Source organism: Euleptes europaea, chromosome 2 (assembly GCF_029931775.1).
Source record: "Euleptes europaea isolate rEulEur1 chromosome 2, rEulEur1.hap1, whole genome shotgun sequence".
In the NCBI taxonomy this organism is placed as follows: Eukaryota; Metazoa; Chordata; class Lepidosauria; order Squamata; family Sphaerodactylidae; genus Euleptes; species Euleptes europaea.
In genome coordinates this window covers 88,991,998-89,009,303 of record NC_079313.1, presented here as the reverse complement: position 1 = coordinate 89,009,303, position 17,306 = coordinate 88,991,998, and the positions used below count along the sequence as shown (strand labels likewise).

The window sequence follows — 17,306 nt, the reverse complement described above, 5'->3', positions numbered from 1 at the left end:
TTTGTGGTGTGTACTTTCTGTTCATGGCAGGGATAAAGAGATCTGTGCTGACTGAAGGGAGAACAGAAAGGAGGGTCTTATTTTTCCCTGCTATGGGGGGGGGGGAAACCCACATTTTATGAACAGGCAGAGAAGTAATGAAACCCTGTAGGCCAAGATAACACAATTTGTTCTAATTAAAGCCTGTGTCTGGAAAGCACATCCCAGAACTCTGCTACTTTAATTTATTTTGGCTTCTGTAATTTAATATTTTCTTTTATAGCCAGTTTGCTGCAACAGCATTCGTACAAGAACAAAAAGCTCATAGTTAGACCTGTTGTAGATGTCTGTGGTTCACACTGAGAGCTGTTCTACATAGTATGCAGAATCAGATAACAGACTTCTGGACTGTTCCACTTCAGTCTTAGATTGTTTTGAGTGCTTCCTTCGGTTTTTTAAAAAAACATTCCCCACAAGTAGTAAATTAGCACATCAGGGATGGAGCTGAACTAAACTTTTCTCTCTGAGCTTACTACATGCATAAAGTGTTTACATGGGGAACCTTGAAAATGACCCTCCTTCTACCTGCAATCTGAAGAGATATTATCCAGCATTTTCCCACCTGCATTCAATGTAGATTGGCTCTTGCTAGCCCTGCAGAAGGTATCATTTTCTTACTCAATGTTCCTTGGGACAAACAGAGGAACAAAGGTTGGCATGAATGTATCTTATCTGTGAACTGCAGTTCTCATGGGGCTTTCAGAAATTACAGATGCTCTCTTCTGAAATGAGCAGTGTGGTTCTATGCCGAGTTACCCCTGTCTAAGCCCATAGAGTTCAAAGGATTTGGACCAGAGAAACTCTGCATAGGATTGCACTATAAGGTGCCTATTTGTGAACAAGGAATTAGGAACCTGAAAACCTTTGTCTGACTGTTAACAGTGCAGTTGATATCCTTATGGAATGAGAAAAGGCACCTTCTGAAAGCTCAAGTCATCTTTGGCTACACTATTGACATGCTGCTGTATTTTGTATGTTCTAACAGTATGTTTTAACAAAGCCAGCATAGTGTAGTGGTTAAGAGTGGCAGACTCTAATCTGGAGAACTGGGTTTAATTCCCTGCTCCTCCACATGAAGCTTGCTAGGTGACTTTGGGCTAGTCACAGTTCTCTCCGAACTCTCTCAGCCCCACCTGCCTCACAAGGGGCCTGTTGTGTGTGTGTGTGTGGTGGGGGGGAAAGGTGATTGTAAGCCGCTTTGAGCCTCCTTATAGTAGAGAAAAAAGGTAAAGGTACTACCCTGTGCAAGCACCGGATCAGGTAGGGAAAAGCGAGGTATAAAAACCAACTCCTCTTCTTCTTCTCAAAGGGTTTATCGGCACAAGGTATTTGGAAGTTTCCATAGTATGTTTCTTTTCAGGATAAGCCATTCATGTAGATGCTGTTTATTTATCAGGTGAAACCAGATCAATACGAAAAACTCCACAGAGCTTGACACTGAAGAAGCTAATGGCAGGGTTGCTTGATGCTGTGACAACTTGTTAAAACTAAGCAGTTATACCTAACTCCTGTATAAATATATATACTTCTTTGCTTCCTGGGAAGCAGCATGTAGCATATTTTAGAGAACAATCATGGGGTGAAGCCTTGGTGTGTATATTACATTCCTATTTCTAAGCTAAGCATAACAGAATGAAATTTCCATCATGGATATGTACATGGGGGGCAGGAAGTGCAAACATTTTTGCTACTTGCTATTAAGTGGCTATGATCATCAGGCATTGAACAGTAATGTAACAGCCTATGGTTAAAATGAAGAGCCTGACATATACCAGGCACTGGAAATCCAGGACAGATCCAGGACATAAAGAAATAATATTTAATTAGAATTTGGCAGATACGACAAATGGCCCATGTAGACTGTTGCAATAACCAATTAAGTTGCATACCACAACATGTGTTTGGAAAATGTTAGAGGATTAACAGTGCACTGCTAAAAAAACGTTCCTGGGAGTAAGCCTCATTAAGTAGACTTGAGTAGGATTTTAATTGCTTAGGATTTCACTGTAGGTAGAATCATAGAATCATAGAGTTGGAAGGGGCCATATAGGCCATCTAGACCAACCCCCTGCTTAATGCAGGATCAGCCTAGAGCATCCCTGACAAGTGCTTGTCCAGCCTCTGCTTAAAGACTGCCAGTGTGGGGGAGCTCACCACCTCCCTAGGGAGCTGATTCCACTGTCGAACAACTCTTACTGTAAAAAAATGTTTCCTAATATCCAGCTGGTACCTTTCTGCCCACAATTTAAACCTATTATTGCGAGTCCTATTCTTTGCTACCAACAGGAACAGTTCCCTGCCCTCCTCTAAGTGACAGCCCTTCAAATACTTAAAGAGAGCAATCATGTCCCCCCTAACCTCCTCTTCTCCAGATGAAACATTCCCAAGTCCCTCAGCCTTTCCTCACAGGGCTTGGTCTCCAGGCCCGATTATCCTCATCGCTCTCCTCTGTATCCACTCCATTCTGTCCACATCCTTTTTGAAGTAAGGTCTCCAGAAGTGCACACAATACTCTGTGTGTGTCCCAACCAATGTAGTGTACAGCAGAACTATGACATCTTGCGATTTGGATGTTATGCCTCTGTTGATGCACCCCAAGATCGCATTAGCTTTTTTTGTCGCTACATTACACTGGCTGCTAGTATTTAACTTACAGTCCATTCATACCCCAAGATCTTGTTTACACACACTGCTACCCAGAAGTGTATCCCCCATCCATTATGCATGTGCCTTACTTTTGTTACCCAGGTGTAGACCTTGGCACTTATCTTTGTTGAATTGCATCTCGTTCACATCCACCCACTTTTCCAGTGCTTTCAGATCTCGTTTAATTCTATATCTTCTGGTGTGTTTGCTGCTCCTCCCAATTTGGCATCATCTGCAAATTTAATGAGTAGTCCCTCCACACCCTCATCCAGATCATTTATAAAAATATTGAAATGTCCTGGGCTCAGAACCGAACCCCATGACACCCCACTGGACACCTCTCTCCAATCAGATGAAATGCCATTGACAACTACTCTTTGAGTGCGGTTCTGCAACCAGTTCCCTATCCACCCAACTATCCTAGGGTCCAGTCCACAATCTTCTAGTTTACCCATTAGAACATCATGGGGAATCTAATTAAAAGCCTTATTGAAATCCAGGTAAACAACATCAACCATATTCCCTCGATCCAGTAAGCTTGCCACTTGATCAAAGAAGGAAACGAGGTTGGTCTGGCAGGTCCTGTTCAGGACAAATTCATGCTGTTTTCCCAGATCACCAAGTTGTCCTTCAGATGCTCACAGATTGATTGATTTAATATCTTCTCCAGTATCTTCCCTGGGATAGAGGTCAAACTGACTGGCCTGTAGTTTCCTGGGTTATTCTTCCTCCCTTTTTTGAAAATTTGAATAATTTAGTTTAGGTAGAGTTATTAATTAACATTATTAATGTAGATTATTAATATAATATTGGTATTGATGAGTGGTTTGATGATAAAAATGGAAGACCTCTTCATATGTTATTTTAAGTGTTCACCTAAGTGTTTAAAGTTTGCACTTAATTTATAATGTGACTACAGCAAACAGATGTTTTCAGGCAAACATGTAACATAGATACACTTGTACAAGAAAAAGAATACTCTGCGGCACATGGAATAAAACCTGGGGTTGTTGCTATGTAATGTAAAAAACGGGCTGGCCAGAGTTGTAGAACTAATAATCCCTGTCTTTGCTATAGAGTTTTTCTCATGACACTGCTAAAGTCATTAATTATTTTGAGCTTCATTTGCCCGTGTATGAAATAGATAGAACATTCCTGCCTTGCTTTACACAGTCATTATTAGAGGAATAGTGTGAAAGTCTGCATGATGCTGAGAGACTCTGGGTGGTGCTTTAAGGTGTTAGATGAAGGCCTTCTGAAAATGATCCTTCAATCCATCCATCCATCCATCCATCCATCCATCCATCCATCCATCCATCCATCCATCCATCCATCCATACATACATACATACATACATACATACATTCGAAGCAATGCTTATGCTAGTGCTAATCCCAGTCTGGCACCAATAGCATAACAACTTTACAAATATAATGATGTATGCTGATATATAATGTTGTATGCTGCAAAGGAAAAGCTTTTCCACTCCCTTAAAACCCAGTTGTTTATTTTATTTATCAATTGCTTGATCCTGTCCATCATTCAAGGGTGACTTATGTTATCTCCTTCACCCACCCACCCAATTTTGTCTAAAATTGATTGCTTCAGTGCTAAAGAGGACTATGTAAGCTTCAAGACAGACATTAAATTTGTGGAGCACTGTGAAAAATCAGCCTTTCCCCCCTTACATTCTTCTCGGAGAAGGAGACCCATGGCCCCTTCTCCGAGAGCATCTTAGAGCATCTTCAGCTCAAAGAATCTCCAGTAGAAAGGCCTCTTTCTGCCTGATACCCTGGAGAGCTCCTGTCAGAGTGGATAGTGGTTGTCTTCATAGAAGGCAGTATCATATGTGTGTGTACTCATGGAATACATTTAGGCAGTACGGTGAGAAACTCTTCTCCTTTTAATCAAGTAATTTCTTTTTACCAACCCTTTAAACTATGCATGCATGAAAGGATATAGTAGAGGAAGTTTCTTGTCTTGGGTGATGGCACCGGCATTGAGATCTACTGCTACCAAATGGTGACACATGCTGTGTGGTTTTTGGAAAATGGAAGAAGCCTTAACTCTGTGACCTATATTGAATTCTTGGTCCATAGGTATGGTATGCATTAGCCCGTGCCATCTAATTAATGCATAGCTTATTCTTTTCCCTTTTTTATGTTTTCTCAGCCATAATGAAAGACAGAACACTTTTCTTCACCCAGTGACTGGCCAGATTCCAGAAGAAAACAGCCAATTTGATCTGCAAAAGTAGGTTTTCTTTAGTTCTCTGCCACTTGGGGCCTAGAATTGTGGTTCGGGAAAGTTTATAGTGAAAGGAGCCAACTGAAAGCCAGTGACATCCTATTTATCCCACAAATGTAGCTCAAGAGAGGACAGCAGGGATTTGCTGTAAAGCAAAAGACAGGCAATTTATATGTGTACAGGAGAATTCACATGATAGAGATTCATATCCCATTGAAGCTGTTTGGATCATTGCTTTCAGTGAATCTTGGCTGTGTAATCTGCTTTGAGTCTCAGTGAGGAAAGTGAACTATACATGTAAATAAAATTAAAATATGCCTAAGATTGTGCACCCAATGATATTATCAAAAAGATATACAGGTGCTGGAACAATACCATTCAGTAATACCCATCTTACCTTGCTTCTCTCCATTCTAGTTCTGCCTCAAACATGTCAAACAAAGCAGGCAGCAAGCGGCTGGCACCAGTCAATAGCGAATCTTCTAATCATACCATGGTTTCGGAGGCTTCTCAGGAACGACCCAATGGCCGGGTATGTTTAGCAGCATAATATGATCTCTTGATTTCTGTTTTTCTGTGTATAATGAGCAGTGGTTTGGAGCAGTGGTTTGGAGTGGTGGATTCTAATCTGGAGAACCGGGTTTCATTCCCCACTCCTCCACATGAGTGGTGGATGCTAATCTGGTGAACCAGGTTGGTTTCTCCACTCCTCCACATGAATCCATCTGGGTGACCTTAGTCTAGTCACAGCTCTCTTAGAGCTCTCTCAGCCCCACCTATGTCACAAGGTGTCTGTTGTGGAGAGGGGAAGGGAAGGTGATTATAAGCCAGTTTGATTCTTCCTTAATGGTAGAGAAAGTCGGCATATAAAAACCAACTCCTTCTCCTCCTTCTTCGGACAACTGTACTGACCTGCCATTGTGAGTTGAAATATGGGACTTTTTTTTTTTTTTACAATAAGCATAACCAATGCAGGTTATAAAAATGGCCATCCATAGGGATCTTGCTGGCAATGGAATCTTAACATGAGTAGCTTCTATTATTTATTTATTGAAATGTTTATATTACACCTTTCCTTGTGGTTTAAGGGGGCTAAAAATCATAATCTCTTGCCCAGTAGAGGAAAACAATACATCTAGAAGCTGGTTTAAATGCAGCAGGAAAGATAAATAACATGTTTAGTTGGAGTTGCCTAAAAAAAGTTATATACCCAAACCAATGCTTGCTTGTATTGTTCCTCCTGGAATTGTATTGCCTGGAGGATTCTCCATTAGCGGCTGTTTGTTTGGGGGAAGACAGGTTGAATCACCTGTTTCCCAAAACGTTTTGTCTGTCATTTTTCTGAAGGCCTCACGCTCCTCCAGGAAGGGGATTGCATTTGGGAAACGCTCCAATTCCATGAAGAGGAATCCCAATGCTGCAGTGACCAAGAGTGGCTGGCTCTTCAAGCAGGTAAGGCTCCCATCTTCACCTGTGTTGTGACATGACCTCATTTCTTCCCAAACTTCCCCTTTCCTTTGAACATTACAACCAGCCTATGTCTGGAAGATGGCTAAGGAGATGTTTCATGCAGATCAATGCCATTTCCCCCTCCACAACATTATATTCTTTGCAACACTGTGGAATGAGCTGTTGGGTACCCAGTAGTATCCTTCTGTCCCAGCCTTTCCCCCCTCAAGGTTCCCATGTAAAAACCCAGAGTAAACTGAGTTGGATCCCATGTGGACTCTTACTCAGGATATCCCACTGAATTCTAATTGTAAATATTGGGCATCGTTGTATCCACCTTTCACCTTGATAAATTCTCCATGTAACTTCCAAGGCCCCATTGCATTGTTTTCTCTGAAAGTCCCCTGCTTATATGCCACCTCTCTGGTGATCTGCTGGAGGGAACTGAAGAATTACACTTTTCTATCACTTTTGTAGGGATCTGTATCGACTGTACTCTTTTTTCATGGGAACTTTTTTGGAACTTCTCTGACTGTATATCGTGTGCAGTGCTGTGCATTATGATATAATATTCATTTTCTAATATCTCTTTTCAGGCCAGCTCAGGGGTGAAGCAATGGAATAAGCGCTGGTTTGTGCTGGTGGATCGCTGCCTCTTCTACTACAAAGGTATGTGGCAGAACCAAGATCTGAAAACATTATTCATTAAGAGGAAGTCCAGGTACCCATGAACAAATTCAAAACAAACTCAGGAATGTATGCTTTAGCTCTAATCAAGCACAACAGCTGGAGCTTTTCCATCTATTATTGTCTCTGGACCTCTCTTCCCCATGGGAGTAAGCTACATTCTCTTAGCATTCTTCTGTCATTATACTTTCAAGCAATGTCTCCATATATACATAATAAATGGAGGTAGGGTAATCCTCGGAGTACATACAGGAATATATGAACCTGTCTCCTACCACGTCATCTTGCTCACATTGTCTATTCTGACTGGGAGTGTTTTCCAGGTTCTTGGGCAGAAAAAGGGTTTTCAAACACCTGTGGCCTGAGATCTTTCATTAAATAGGGTTAAATGGTATTTATGGTGGAAACAAATGGGATGCTAGACTGGTTCAGACAGAAAGATGCCTACCACAATTTGAACATATTGTTTGTTTGCTCAAATATTGTCAGTTCTGGTGGCAGCAGCACTCCAAGGACGTTGCTGTCTGTGATCCTTTAACTGGAGATGGCAAGGATTGAATCTGGAACTTGCAAACACGTGTTCTCCTACTTGCTCTTGGGGGATATTTGAACACAAAGAGCTGTCTTATACTGAGTCAGACCACTGGTCTATCAAGGTCAGTATTGTCTACTCTCACCAGCAGTGGCCCTCCAGGATTTTTGGTCAAGTTTTTCCCCTCGTCATCTACTGCCTGATCCTCTTTTAACTGGAGTTGCTGAGGACTGAACCCGGGACCTTTTGCTTGGCAAGGAGATGCTCTGCCACTGAGCCATGACCCTTCCCCATTGCTGCCTGATGAATAGCCAGTTTCTTTTTTTTTTTTAACTCCTGAAAGAACGTAATGGTCCAACTATAAAATGAAGAAAGAGTGTGCTCATGTGGTGAAAACATCTACACAGTGAGAACATCTACACAATGAGAATATTCCTTGGAGCAATATTATCTAGTTGTTTCAAAGATGGCTGCATAATTCCCTGGGTGAGCCTCAGCATTTGGGAGAGGACTCTTTCCCTTTGCCACTCATATGTATGTCCATCCTTCTGTCTTTTCTCCTGGGACTATTCTATAGAGATTCTCCTTCATGCTGGCCTGTTTGCTCAGACTATCTCAGAATCAAATCTTAGCTAATAGGTCAAGGCAATTTTATGTGGAATCTGAGAGTTAGTTGCCTTTGCTGACTTTTCTTTTAGAAGAAGTGCCTGTGGACAACTGGAAAATCACTAGGAGATTCTGAAGGCTGATAGCAATGAAGACTCCCATTTTATAATGCATTGAGAGTCTGAGATTCCTGCACTAGGCAAACAACCTTTGATATTCCTGGTATCATTAATATAGCATTTTATGGCACTGAATTCAAAGAGAATGTTATACAAGAGCCAGAGGATGTACAGCGCTGTTGGCTTGGTTGTTAGTAACTATGCATCTTTTTCTTCCTCTACATTGTGGTAACATCTCAGGCAGCCATGCAATTATAAACTGTACAAAGGTATATATGTAGCAAATGTTATAATGTCTCTGGTGGCCACATTTGAGACAGCTGTACCCTTATTTGTTTGGAATAATGACCGGGATCTTTGATACTTTCTCTCAACAGCCCCACAGAGTAAGTTCCCTGCCAATGCCATCAGCATTCCTTCTCTCCCTCTCTCTCAACATTCTGTCAATCCTCCTTCCCTGAATAAAGGATTTATTCAAGTCCAATTTTAGAGGGAAGGGCTGATAATGGTCATGCAAAAAAAGGGGAGGCTAAGAAGAAACTGAGGGTAACACATGCAAGATGGTGGCTTCCAATCTATTGCATGTGTGGCGTATTCTGTTCTTCAGACATCTACAGAAAGCACAATAAGAACCCAGATTTTAGCAAACTCCACATCAGCAAACATCAATCATTTTTCCTTTTCATGATCCTCGATACCAAATTATGGCACCCAGTACTAGGAAGGCTGCTAAACCTATTTGGTTGGTACCCCTGATATTTTTGAGGCATGTTGCAAGCACTTTCCATAAGTGTCATTTTCTCTATCAGTGCGTGGATCCCTCACATTCTTTAGTTCTCAGAGGCTTTCTGTTTGAGCCTTCTCTCTGGCAGTGTAGCTGGAGAGTGAGCATGAATAATTAACTGGGCAGTATTGTGAGCTATAAATGTAACTGATACGTGCTGGAGTGTGTAAGTGAGCTTGCCGGTCTGAGTCAGGGAATAAGAAGCACACAAAGGAGTTGTCTTCCACAGGTAGAAATTGTTGATCTCAGGACTCTGTCCCTCATTTTGGCACTAATGAGAATCTAGCCGTCCTTGGTTGTTTCCTGCTCTGCACCAGGGATGAAGGAGCACGTTGACTGAGATGGTCTACCTCAACAACTCTGAGATGCTAGCAGGCAGGCATGCCTAATTCTTTTGTCTCTTATCTTCCTTCATGCAGATGAGAAGGAGGAAAGCATATTGGGCAGCATCCCGCTTCTCAGCTTCCGGGTGGCAGCTGTCCAGCCATCAGATAACATCAGCAGGAAATACACCTTTAAGGTCAGTATGTGACTGAAGTAGCACGGTGTTCTTTCTTGTTCAGTGGTCGAGGTCTTGACATGACTGAAGTAGCATGGTGTTCTTTCTTGTTCAGTGGTTGAGGTCTTTGGGCGTGCAAATCCAGGTCTACTTATAGCTGTGTGGTAGAATAATAGTCTTAAGGAGATAACACTGCTGCGCTATTCTTGTGCTTCTGCTCTTAGTTTCCTGTGGTGTGGCCAGTTTTCTGGAAACTGCACAGAGGTCTGCGTGCCAAGGCCTGAAGTCAGTGTTTAGGCCAATATCGGGCAACAGGAATAGCTGAATCACCTTGTTTGTAACAGTTCTACTGCAGGGGTTAAATTCTCTGCTTGTAACCTGCCTTGAGTAGCTATTTGGCTAAGCAGGATATAAAGGTACTAAATAAATAAATAAGTAGAATAAGATGCTTTAGCACCAGGAAGTCAATTTTTAAGTGATTATCCAAGCAACATGAACTACCACCTCAGCTAGGGTCACCAGCTTTTTTGGGGGTAGGGCTCCTGTGCCTTTATCAGCGGCATGATAGTGAAACAAACAAACCTACATCTGCAAAACATCATTCATCCACTCAAATTTGGGGCCAAGGTGAACTAACAGATGGAATCCAAGGTAGGATGGGGAAAAATGGGACTACAATGTTCCAATTGGCCAGGCTTCACAGAGAGGATTCTGAGGAACCCAGGATGGAAAGCAACATGACCACGAGGGCCAGTTGGTATAATGATGGTTCCCATTCAGACAGCAGGTGTGTGAGACACATGTCTGAATGTTTCTGCATGTTAAATACTTTCTGCCTGAGAAAACAAATGTGATAGGGTGAAGGGATGAGCTTAGCTTTCTTTCTGCAGCATCATTGTAGTTCTATATGAAAAGAGGTTGTTTTCATGGAGGAGTGTTCAAAGATGCAATCCCACAAATTCATCTTTGAAATAACCCGATAGTAGCACACAAAAGGGATGCAATGAACAGGAAACAAGGAGCCAGTAAGATCAGTCTGGGGAGTGAAACCTGCAGCATAGCATCACCAGTCTGCAGCCTTCTGGAGGCTTCTAGAAATGGGTGGAGTTGCTGAAGTTAGCCCAGTTGACAAAGTTTCAGACTGGGCCACTAGCAGCAGGTGGACGGAGGCACTGAAATTCTCAAGGACATAAAAGTCTGCTTAGGGACTCTATTCCGACATCATCATAAACAGAAAACACTTAGAAGATGTTTAAGATTCCTGTACAATTGCCATCCCAGTGATTTAAGTATGCCAGTCATAATTCTCAGGGGGAGGGAATCTTGCCATTGCAGTGCATGCCCTGTTAACATCTAGCTTAGATTACTGCAATGCATTGTATGTGGAACTGTCTTTGAAGGCTATCCAGAAGCTATAGTTGGTACAGAATGCTGTGGCTAGAACGTAGACAGAAGTGGGTTGTAGAAACCATATTACTCCAGTCTTGTTCCATCTACACTGGTTCCCAGTTTTTTTCTTGTCCCAATTCAAGGTTCTGGTATTGACCTTGAAAGCTCTATATTGTTTAGAGCCAGCATACCTTAAGAACCGCCTTCTGCCATATGAACTTACCCATCCACTCTGGTCATCTTTGGAGACCCTGCTTTGAGTGCACCACTATCTGAGGCTAAATGGGTGGCAACTGAAGGAAGGGCCTTGGTCATGAGGCCAAAACTTTGGAATTCCCTCCCCAGGGAGATTTGTCTGCCTCCCTCTAAAAGTGGGCAAAGACTTTTTTGTTCTGTTTGGCATACCCCCCAATAACTGTTATTTGCCTCCATCCTGGTTTTTGGTGTGATGTCTATTTGTATGTTTTTATTGTGTAAATGCTTTAATGTTTGACGGTTGCAGCATTGGGGACCCTATTTGGGTGGAAAGGCAGCACAGAAGTGTTTTTAAGTAAGAAACTCAATCATTCATGTTCTTTCTCTAATATAAACTAACACACAGCATTTCCTCAGCCTCTCCAAGATTTTAGACATAGCCATGTTGTAAAAGTTTGGCACTCCCTCTCTGTAGTCTAGTTCTTACAGTTCACAGATATCACACCAAGGCAACGAAGTTATCAGCTGCATGAACATGATTTGTGGCTAGTCGCACTCTCTCAGCCTCACCTACCTCACACGGTGTCTGTTGTGGGGAGGGGAAGGGAAGGTAATTGTAAGCCGGTTTGATTCTTCCTTAAGTGGTAGAGAAAGTTGGCATATAAAAACCAACTCTTCCTCTTCTTCTTCTTGAGTCCATTTTTTGTTTCCCATTGGAAACGGTGCTGCTACAGAAGCCTGGCAGACCAACTCCCGTTGGTCTTTAGACTGGCCATAGAATTGCCACTGGCATTTCTGCCTTCTTATGTAACCTCCCTGTTTTCCCTGCAGAGCTGTATGGAAGAGCTATTCACACCCTCTGAATAATGGCATTGGCTTCTGGCCAAGAAGGGAGGCCTGGCCAAAAGGGAAGGCAGTAGCAGCTAAAGTGCATTATTTCTAGATGCTTGACTACAGTCCCTCGAGCTTCTTGTAGGGACTCTGAGGCTTTTTCTGAGCCTAGGTGTCTGAGGGAAAACATGTCTTCTCGACCCTTTACACACAATAAAACATGAAGAGCCAAGGTAGCACTTCCTGCTCCCATTGATCAAAACTTGACTGACTCCTCAATGGTAATTAGCTGATCAGTCAGGCAAGAGATGGTCTTGCTGCTGAACACCCTGTTTTTAAATTGTAAAAACAGTTTAATGCCTGTTTTGTGCACATCTTGCAAACAAGGAGTTTGTTATAAAAGTGAAAATCATGGTAGGGTATTACTGAGTATTGGGGAAAGTAGGGGAGTTTGTCTAGCGTTTGCCTCCTATTTTCCTTTTAAAGGGTTAGTACCAGGCTAGCCTGATCTCGTTAGATCTCAGAAGCTAAGCAGGGTCAACCCTGGTTAGTATTTGGATGGGAGACCACCAAGGAAGACCAGGGTTGCTGTGCAGAGGAAGGCACTGGCAAACCACCTCTGTTAGTCTCTTGCCATGAAAATCCCAAAAGGGGTCGCCATATGTATGTCCTGTCCCTTTAATAGAGTCTTAATGGGACATTATTTACCTCAATGCCATGAAAAGATTCATCTGCCATTACCACATTAAGCCTCTAGTAAAGGGACAGGACGTTTTTCTCCAGGCTAGTTAGCAGCATTAGCACTCACACAGGATACTAGGAAAAGATTAACTTGGAGAATGTTTGTAAAACTCTTTAATCCCCCAGATTACTGGGTGTGGTGAAGGGTGTGGGGGAAGTTGTCACTTTTTATTAATGATTTATTTAGTTAGCCCATTTACACCTGGCCAGTCTTACAGTGAACTCAGGGGAGCATACCCAAAGTCATCTGTTTGATCTCCTGTAAAGTAGGTTAGCGAGCCCCATGGGGCAGAGTGATAAACTGCAGTACTGCAGTCAAAAGTTCTGCACACAACCCGAGTTTGATCCCTATGGAAGTCGGTTTCAGGTAGCCGGCTCAAGGTTGACTCAGCCTTCCATCCTTCCGAGGTCGTTAAAATTACTAACCAGCTTGCTGCCGGGGGTAAAGTGTAGATGACTGGGGAAGGCAATGACAAATCACCCAGTAAACAGTCTGCCTAGTAAACATCGGGATGTGATGTCACCCCATGGGTCAGTAATGACCTGGTGCTTGCACAGGGGACTGCCTTTACCTTTAAAGTAGGTTAGACTAAGAAGAACAGTGACTTGCCAAAGGCCGTTTATGGGTGAGTGAGAATTTGAACCCAGGAAGTAATGAAATCATACTGGGAATCTCATGAGTAGAAGCAATTTCCTCATTTACGGAGAATGATTCTTTGTTGGTTTTGCATTCTTGTTCCTTCTCCTTCTAAATAAAGACAGCAACCTTTGGAAAGTCAACACTGTTCCGGAGCGGCCCCTGTGGCAATGCTATAATTAGGTTGCCCTAAGTGTCAGATGTGCGAGAGGCTCCTTTTCTATCTCCCTTTTTGACTAGTTTCCGCTAGTGTTAAAGAAAGGCAATACATTGCAATTTGCTTAGCACGTAATTAGTTTGTACTTGTCAAATTTCCACACAAGGGGTGTGACTCTAAAGGAGCAGTGAATGAAGCTGTGAAATGCAAACACCAGGAGATGGGGCAAAGGTAGGATTTCCCCCTGTGAGAATGAACAACCTTGGCAAGTGCCTGATGAGGAAACACGGAGTTACCACTGTACAGTTGGTGCCACTCCTTCACAATCTACCCAGACATTTTATCTGTAACTTAGTTGGCACAGACACTTTCGCAACTTGAGTACTTGCTAATGTGCTCACACCCACCCACACTCCCAGAGTTTTGTACTTACTTTATGTACATACTTATTTTATGTCTGGTTTAAAGACCGTAATAAATCTTCTGCTACTTATGACCCAATGCTATAATGTGCTGAGTCGCAGCAAATAAGTGCAGGACTGAATAGCCACTCCCAAGCACAGACGCAAAGGGAAACCTGGCCATGCCATTGGATAATGTTGCATTGTACTAATCATTTAAAAATTCTCCTGTGTGGACAAGGTGATCAAGGAAGTGCATAACTGCTATAGGTGCAATGATAATGCAATCTCCAGTGATGTGTGGGTGCAGCCCTTGCCTCCTTGCTTCTGTGCTGGTGTAGTGGTTAAGAGCGGTGGAATCTAATCTGGTGAATCAGGTTTGTTTCTCCACTCCTACACATGAGGCCAGCTGGGTGACCTTGGGCTAGTCACAGTTCTGTTCGAACTCTCTCTGCCTCACCTACCTCACAGGGTGTCTGTTGTGGGGAGAGGAAGGGAAGGCGATTGTAAGCCAGTTTGATTCTCCTTTTTTAAAAAGGTAGAGAAAATCACCAGCTCCAGGAAGAAACTCAAAGGCAGTACAAGATGCCACACATACAGGGAAGGAATGGCGGGGGAGGCCAGGCCTCCTACACCCCCTGGCATCACATCCTAACAGCTGTGGGTGTAGCCCTGTCCTAACATCAGCACAGCTTAAGGCTTGCAGGCGGCTTATAGCTTAGTTTTGAGAGCAAGTGGCGCAGAGCTGAACAGCTGTTCCTCATCTGGTGGTGAGGGCATGTTGTTGTTTTTCTACCATAGCCTAAGATTTTGCCAGTGCAGCCAAAGCTGTAGGAATGGAAAAGATCAGGCAGCCTATAAAACAGTGCCAAGGTACTCTAAAAGTGCATAGTGGTGTACAAATGATGCAAGTGTTGTGGGCTTGGACATCAGCCTTTCCTACATGATGAAATGAATGGCAATGTTTATTAATGAATGTATGTATATATTCCCTTCAGTGGACTTTAATTGCTCTGGCTGAGCAATTGGTTTACCAGGTTGATACTTTCATACACATTCTGTATGGGAGACCAATACAGCCCAGTGTAGAACAACTTGCAGGCACTCCAATTAGAGGGCTCTATAATTTGAAATTTATTTAACACCCTACACACAAATCTGGGCTGGTATATAGTTGAGATATTTGTAAATACTTGTGTATGCATTATATGGGTTTTATTAGGCCACTGATGAAGGCCTGCTGGCCGAAACGTGTCTGGCTTGTGGTTTAGGTCTATCAACCTTATAAGATGCCATTGTGCCATGTTTTATCATTTTTAATGTTTTTAATCCTTGTATAGCAGCTTAAAATAAAATATTTTTATTTTGTCTTTTCCACCCAGCCTTGGGTACCCAGCTTTTGGTTTTTTAAGGCTGGGTTTCTCCCCCCTTTTTTTCCTGTGTTTTGAATATTGAGCAACCTATCAGGGCTTGGGCAAGGTGACCACACCCCTCAGTTTCAAGAGAGTGGGCAGGCATGTGTGCCTGAGCGCACGCTTGAAAAGAAAGCACAGTTTCAATTGTGGCAGAGACAGAGAGAAGAGTAGATGGACTAATGTGAGGTAGCTGAATTCCCTGGAAGATGTAGGAACTCTGTCTGGGGACTTGATGTGGATAGTGGACCTGTTGCACCTGTGCTCTACTTGTATATTTTGAAATAAACCAAATACTACTAAATGCCATAAGCCTCCAGTGCTCTGGCCTACAAAAGGAACCAACTCCGGTAAGTTCTGGCCCCTGGAACTTCTCACCTTTCAAAGTGAGACACATGTAACTGCACACAAATATATTCATTTCTTTAAAAAAAAAATCAATTAGAAAGTTGTCTGTGCATATATAGGCTGTTACCGCACTAGGTATTCCCAGCAATGCATCAAGAGTTTGGAAATGTTATAAAATATTCTGTTCGCACTTTCAGTGTATTCCCAGCGATGTATTAAGAGTTTGAAACTGTTATAAAAAATACTGTTCACACTTTGTTTGGCCCCTTTAGCTGTGAAGACGTCTTCCAACCGTTTTTTAGCCGTGGTATCCAAAAACCCTTTTAAAGCGATGTTTTTTATAACATTTTCAAACTCTTAATACATCGCTGGGAATACGAAGTGTGGTAACCCCTATAGTGAAGTCATACAGAGCCAAGTCATTTGTATGCCTGTGTTTTCATGAGCAAACATATGCTTCCTTTGCCTTCTAAATGAGGAACTATCAGGAACAAACAGCACAATCTTGTTAAAAATCAGAGGCACAGCAAGAGAAACAAGGAGATGATAAAAAATTATACTGAAGCCAGGGATGTCTCTTGCAATCAGGGACACTTGAAAGGTTTCCCTTTGTATGCAAATGCACCCCAGCACACTTAATGAAGTTCATGATGTGCATGCACACAAGCAAATCCATAAGTTACACATATACATTATTTTCTTTATAAATATCTGCTCCAAGTGTCCTTCCATTACATTGCACATAAATTCATAAACTGCCTGCTGCTTCTTGAAATGGCATCATAAAGTTTTGCTTGTTTGTTTTTCCCCCAGATGGGATGCCTCAAGGACATGAGATGGTATTTGGATCCTATTTAATGGATTCCCAGGGGCTGTCAACATTCTGTGTCTCTTGGAGCATAATCAGTGTAGTTTGTAGGTGGGGGCTGGGCTGGGGTTCCTTTAGTTAATTTACAGTCATAATTTGCTGCATATTTCTACCCTGTCTTTAAGCAGCCCCGTTGTATTCTTTCTCAGTTGGAATGGGGCAGCCAGGAACAGCAAGCTTAAACATTTGCAGAGGGACCCCACGGTGTTGCCTGAGAAGAAGTGTGTGCTTGCACACTGTAATGTTTCAGCTGGATAGGCTGTCAATGCCTAATCTGACAAACAAGGATCTGATCAGCATTTAAGCATATGTTTTATACTAAGCATCTTCATAAAGGACCAGATTACCTAAGGAATGCTCCTTCCTGGCAGTTGAGATCATCTTCACAAACTCTGCTTTGGGTACCTCCTGTGACCAGCAGCTAGGTGGCTGAGCAACTGCAGCAGGGCCTTTTCAGCAGTGGTGCTAAGTTGTAGAACTCACTTCTTACAGAGACTTCCCAGACACCAACTTTAGACACCTTCAGGCACTAAGCAAAGACATCATTACTATCCCAGGCTTTTGGATGAGTGGCTTTTACTTCTGTGATGCTTTCCGCTTGAGCCTTTTTATTTTAAGGCTGCATTTTTAACTGGATGCTGTTTTAATACAGCTGTTTGTTTTTATGCGATATGGTTTTATGTCCTCTTGGTTTTAATCTGCTGTGGTGTCAATCCTT

At 42.5% G+C, this 17,306-nt stretch overlaps 1 protein-coding gene across 4 annotated transcripts in view; it reads left to right on the top strand.

The window, feature by feature from the left end:
- The window catches only part of PLEKHA6 (pleckstrin homology domain containing A6), a 222,328-nt gene that overhangs the window by 146,022 nt on the left and 59,000 nt on the right, over positions 1 to 17,306 (top strand). For all 4 annotated transcript variants that reach the window (XM_056845637.1, XM_056845636.1, XM_056845635.1 and 1 more), the window contains exons 2-6: positions 4,859 to 4,939; positions 5,351 to 5,465; positions 6,281 to 6,385; positions 6,979 to 7,051; positions 9,530 to 9,630. In XM_056845637.1, coding sequence (XP_056701615.1) covers positions 5,364 to 5,465; positions 6,281 to 6,385; positions 6,979 to 7,051; positions 9,530 to 9,630 — 381 coding nt within the window. In that variant the 5' untranslated portion in view covers positions 4,859 to 4,939; positions 5,351 to 5,363. The remainder of the gene's footprint in view (positions 1 to 4,858; positions 4,940 to 5,350; positions 5,466 to 6,280; positions 6,386 to 6,978; positions 7,052 to 9,529; positions 9,631 to 17,306) is intronic.